Source organism: Lepisma saccharinum, chromosome 2 (genome assembly GCF_977018435.1).
Source record: "Lepisma saccharinum chromosome 2, izLepSacc3.1, whole genome shotgun sequence".
Taxonomy (NCBI): domain Eukaryota; kingdom Metazoa; phylum Arthropoda; class Insecta; order Zygentoma; family Lepismatidae; genus Lepisma; species Lepisma saccharinum.
The window spans coordinates 151,581,099-151,586,903 of record NC_139230.1 but is presented as its reverse complement, the minus strand read 5'-3'; the positions used below and the strand labels follow the sequence as shown (position 1 = coordinate 151,586,903).

The following is a 5,805-nucleotide window of genomic DNA, read 5'->3' as shown; positions in this document are numbered from 1 at the left end:
ATAGTTTCTATCTTTCTTTTCATCGTTTTAAATTTGATATGATGCCTACCAGTAGCGGCGATTGGGTACCAAATCTGGGAGGCAAGGGCAGTTCACTTTTTCTTTGTTGACAAGGCTTAAACATTAGGTCATAGGGCGGGCGTGCGGCGGCAAAATGTGTGGGGGATGGGCAATGCTGCCCCCATATTCGCCGCCACTGATAGCGACTAGTTGATATTTCATACATAAGATTGTTCGTTCTTGTGTCCAGTATATGGTGCGATTATGCTAATACTATTTATTTGTATGTCTCGTTTTCTGGTGGCCAGCTCTTGATTTTCCATTAAAGTTAAAATCTAATTGTGTCTTTTTTATGTGTAATACAATATATAAGTTTTCACGTGATTTAAACCAGTGTCTCTCAACCACCAGGCCCTGGCGTCAATTATATTTATTTATTTATTTATTTATTTCGTCTTCTTTTACATGGCGGAGTTAAGGCTATGGAGCCTTTTCTTCCACTTGACCATGTTTACAAAATTTTTGAATGTGGAATATTGAAATACTGAAAAAGAAACAAAGAAAAAATATAAAAATTACAGGAGAATAAAAAAAATACAAAGAAAAATACATATAAGAATGCAAATCTAACCTAGATATACGGGCGCGCACACACCCACACACATATATTTGCCCTTACACATACACACACGTACACACACACACGCACGTACAAGCAAATAATATCGGGCCGCGAGAGGTTCTCCTGAAGTTTGCGACTTGCAGTCCAAGCTGTCAACCACATAGAAAGATGGCCTATCGTTCGGGGTTCACAAGCAATAAGATAAATTCCTTGCTCGCCAGTGCTGATGATATATCAAAGCTACTGAGAGGGGACTGTCACCCGTGCAGCCTCCAAATTTGATGGTTTGGTGGAGCCTGAAGGTTGAAGCGAGTTGCAGCCCGAACTGGCAACCACCTGGAAAGATGACCTTTCGCTTGGATTCCAGTTTGACTGTGATAACACGAAATTCGTTCGCGACTCTGGCGGTGAGCGATGAAATTCTTCCTGCCTGCAAATTTGAAGGTTGACGGAGGGGCACCAAGGTCAATTTAGTTAGCGCAGCAATTTTCATTAACAAATACGAGTAAATTGAAATGGAAATATTATGATTAATTGGAACTTATCGGTGTCCAAGTTAATCAATTGGTGTATTGGTTAACTTATGAATATATGAACATTTTTCTTTGCTCAAATATGGTGAATTGTTTCGTGTTTCCTGGTTTGTGCCATCACAGATCCAGGCATGGGCGTCGGGAGGGAGGGGGTCGAACCGAATCATCAACCCTCCCCCCTGTTAATTAACAGTTTTCATATCAAGTTGAAAAAAGTCAGAAAGCTTGTTACTTTTATTGTGAAATCGAAATAAAGTTCAATTAGTCAGTTTTCAAACATAATAAGGAAGTAAAAAATGCGCTAAATCGAAAAAATTGCGTGAAAAACACAGGAACCAGTTTAGGTTTTCATATTCTATAATTTAAACCAAAGATCAACTAGTTTCACAATTTTCAAAATTCAAGAAATTAGAGTTTTATATCCTAGGTCACACACTATGACTAAACTTTTTCCTAGCCTTTAAAGGTAAAAATTAATAACAAAATACAATAACTATGCATGTCAATCCACTTACTGCATGAAATACAAGAATATAATACAAAAACAGTTCTGCTGGATATTCACTCATTTGGTGCATCGAGTGCAAAAAATATATATATTTATTGCGACATCCTGTATTTTAATTTATTATCATTTGACTCAGGCCTACAAGAAATAGAATTACGGTTGCATTTTACGAATGGAGGATTAATAGACATGCTATTGTTGCACTGTTCTGCAGCTAGTGGAATGTCTATGACATCAACCTTGAAGCATGAAATAGGAATCTTATAACCAGCAGTGCTTACATACCGGGAGTAGTTGGAGGGGAGGGAATGCGTGTAATGACACTAACAGCGTAATGGAATTAGATATAGAGACAATTACTTGTAGGAAACAATAGATAGCTGAGTTGCTTTCCACTAGACAATGCTTTTTTCTTTTGTATGCTTACACAAATGAAAAACTGTCTAGTATTCAAGTAACATTTTTTATGATTGTGGTGATACTTGGTGACGTAACTTCCGCTACCTCCTTATTTGGAATCGCAAGAGCCGAGGGCTCATAAGGAACAGCAGAGCCAAGGAGTTGGCACGTAGTTCGTCAGTGCTCAGCGATGGCGTCCAGCATGACGAGGTCTTTGGAGTATCCGTCCACGTCGTCCCTACATGGGCACGGGGATCACAAAACCAAGATCCGGGAGCGGTTGGTGCTCAAGAACGGAGAATGGAATGTGATCTTGAAGAACCTGAAGAAACCACGCCTGGATACCTTTCTCAGGATGCTGGTCACCATGGAATGGAAGTGGACGTTGTTCGTCCTTCTCGTCCTCTACGTTTTCGCATGGATACATTTCGCCTGCGTCTGGTGGCTAGTTGCATACGCCCGAGGAGATATTGTTGAGCGCCATACGAAAATGCCCTGCGTGCAGAACATGAAAAGCTTCCAAGATAGTTTATTGTTCAGCCTCGAGACGCAAACCGGCATAGGATACGGGAACAGAGTGATCTATCATTGTCCTGAAGCAATTATTATCATCGTGTTTCAGGCCTTGGCGGGCCACCTTTTGCACGCTCTCATCGTGGGGATCGTTGTAACCAAGATCTCAAGATCCAAGTACGAAGCTTGCAATCTCAAGTTCAGCCACTATGCCGTCGTTTGCGTGAGGGATGGAATTTTCTATCTTTTGGTGAGAGTGGCAAATATAGGAAGAGAGGATCTCATTGGAGTCCAGGCAACGGGTCTTCTTGTGAAAGACAGGACGACCATCGAAGAGGAATACATACATCATCAGCAGAAAAGGCTTTCCTTCCGCACAGAGCTACCGTGGCCAATCACTCTGGTCCATAAGATGGACTCGAAGAGCCCACTTTACCACTATTCTCCTTTCGGTCTGGGAAGAGGTGACATCGAAGTCATCGTGACGCTTAGTGCATACATCGAACACACTTCGAAGAAAATGGAAGTTCGCTATTCATACCTTTCGCCGAACATCATATGGGGATATCGTTTCTCTCCTTTGCTTACCAATGTTCGAAATGAAGGAGCGTACGAAATGGACTACGAGAGTTTCGGCTCTGTGCAAAAGATGAAGATGCCTCATTGCAGTGCTCGAGAAGCAGATCTTCGCGCTAGGCATATGCGATTTAACGAACCGAAGTACCCTGGTCGTTTCAGGAATTTCTAAATGTGCTGAAAATGAAGACTCCAGACAGACTGCTGTATGCGCGTGCGCGATTCAAGATTATAAATGCACGACCCTTGTGTTGAATCAAGTCTTTGGTGATGGTGTAAGTGATTATTGAATGTGTTATTTTCAAAATTTCAAAATTGTAAGCTACGCATGACAGAGGTGATGAAACATGAAATGCAGTTTTTCTCTTCTTTGCACAATCTTGGATTAAAACGCAGAAGTGTAGCAACGTATAGTTTTCACACCCTTGATGAAGAAACGATTAATAACGATTACGCTATGCAAATAGACATTGTGTTAAATTATTTTCTTTTATAAAATTTGATAAGCGTCGTAGAGATTCTGAAATGTAAGACACATATGTAATGCGAATCGTCCACATTATGAAATAGTTCAAAGCATTTTTTTTAAACATTTTTGTCTTATCATGCATTGGGAACCCACCACAAAATTCTGACGTAAATTTTACTTTGATCTGGACAGCAGTTATAGGTGGAAAAGAAAATTAACGAGGATACAGAAAATGAACGAATTGATGGAATCCTCTACACAGTTTGTTACTAATTGAGAACAAGATTTTTTGCTGGAAGTATGTTTTAAAGATTGGAGGCAAAAGGTGTATATGGAATATGGTATACTTTGGATAAAATTCGTATTTGTAACTGCATGGCTACATAGCGACATTCAAAATTTCTTATTCGTGTAACGTGAACATTTATGTAGTAAATTTGTTTAGTTTCTTCATATGATCTGCTATATTTCTCCATTTTCAATATTTAAACTCAATTTTATTCCTGAATAACACACAGCCTGTACATTTATGGCAGGGGTGAGAATTTTTCTTCATTTTTTATAAACAGTGATCGGCAGAACATAAAACGCTGAAGTGAACGTTGAAAGGTAAGGCACTAGGTAAGTCCTCCGAGGTACATGTGGTTTCTGTTTTACATTATTTGAAAGATTCCAACCATGTCCATCACATACGACTGTGGCGCACGCCATTGGAATCAGTAATATATATCATAGACTACAAATATCTGCATGTGTTGTTTACACGTAACTTGGATGTAGTTTACATTCCGCAATCCGTCCGTGCGAACTATTGGGCGCTCGAGCGAAAAACTCTCGCTGCAGCACTCTAAAAGCGACATTTTAATAACATCAGCTCGTATCCAACTGAAAACAACCCCATTTAAAATAAAATAAAAAATCTTATATTTTGTTTCAAGCATCAACCGTCGGAAAAAGATAAATGGTGGACAAAAATTAGTAGGTTATCTTTCATCAATCGTGAGATTTAATGTGTTGCTAATATAATGTGTTCGTACTTGCAAAGCAGAATGCAACGTACTTCTCCCACTCAACGCTTGAAGTGGAAAACCTTAGCTGGTGGATGTTGGGTCGAGTCATGGCGCTAGTTCAGCTGGGGATGCTGCTATGGTTTAACTTGTCTTGAACATTGTGTGTAAGTTCGTCTATGAGTGCTATTCTGAGTGCTTTCAACGTAGGTTGAACGTCCGCAATATTTTGTTAATATTACGGTCAAAGCTTGACATTTCAGGCCATTGGAATTGTCGAAATATACGCTTGAGTTTACAGTTAAAGTTAAAAGTGCAAATATTATACAGGGTGAGTCAAAAGTCCCTTAACATCCTCTATAAAATCTAAAGGTGTTATGCTGGTCCAGGGGAAACCAAAGTTGCGTGTGTCAAGCCGAGGTCAGTGTTAACATTGTTCAAATGACATTATTTGAAATTTGTCAAAAGAACGTGATATCAGCAAATTAGGTCTTTCATATTCGAAGTGTCTTTACTCTGAGCAAACGAGGTATGCCACGAAACATGTTTTTCAGTAAATTGCCTAACGGAGAGCTAAGAAAACACGAGTGGATACTATATTCATGAAACGAAGGTAGATTTTCTGCAATCCTTGTAAACTATTTCACCATGGCGATCATTCTTTCATACAGGGATTTTGTGAACTCAGTGAGGCTACATGAACATGAGCGTAGTAAATAATATCGCGTTTAGAAGTGTTATTAATACAGAACATGCAATTAGTGGAAGTGAAGTACCATGATAACAAAACTGTTAATAAGAATAATAATGCTGATGATATTATTATTAATAATAATAATGTTGGCAGGTCCCAAAACAATGGATAGCCTAGGGGCCAAATTTTATAACCCCCTTGATACTGAGTAAAATTATTGTGGCACAGAGAATCAATAATACATAGAAAAGCACTGTAAAACTGATGGATGCTATAATACAAAAAAACGCCAAGAACGAGTATAATTTTATAATTGACATTATTAATCAAGCCCTGTGTGAAATATACTCACGTGTGAAATATACAGGGTGATTCTAAAGGTAGGGTACAAACGAAAACCACAGATACCTCCCATGAAATAGAGACGAAAGTGCCCCTTCCACTTTGCCGAGAGATGCCTCCGTGAGGAGCTAGACAACGCCGA

General features: G+C 39.2%; 1 protein-coding gene across 1 annotated transcript; it reads left to right on the top strand.

Annotated features, from left to right (window-relative positions):
- The first annotated feature begins 2,414 nt into the window (after positions 1–2,414).
- LOC145984537 (G protein-activated inward rectifier potassium channel 3-like) lies at positions 2,415–4,073 on the top strand. Its single transcript, XM_083118189.1, has one exon. The coding sequence runs from the start codon at positions 2,418–2,420 to the stop codon at positions 3,321–3,323; it is 906 nt and encodes a 301-aa protein (XP_082974315.1). The 5' UTR covers positions 2,415–2,417; the 3' UTR covers positions 3,324–4,073.
- The last annotated feature ends 1,732 nt before the right edge of the window (positions 4,074–5,805 follow it).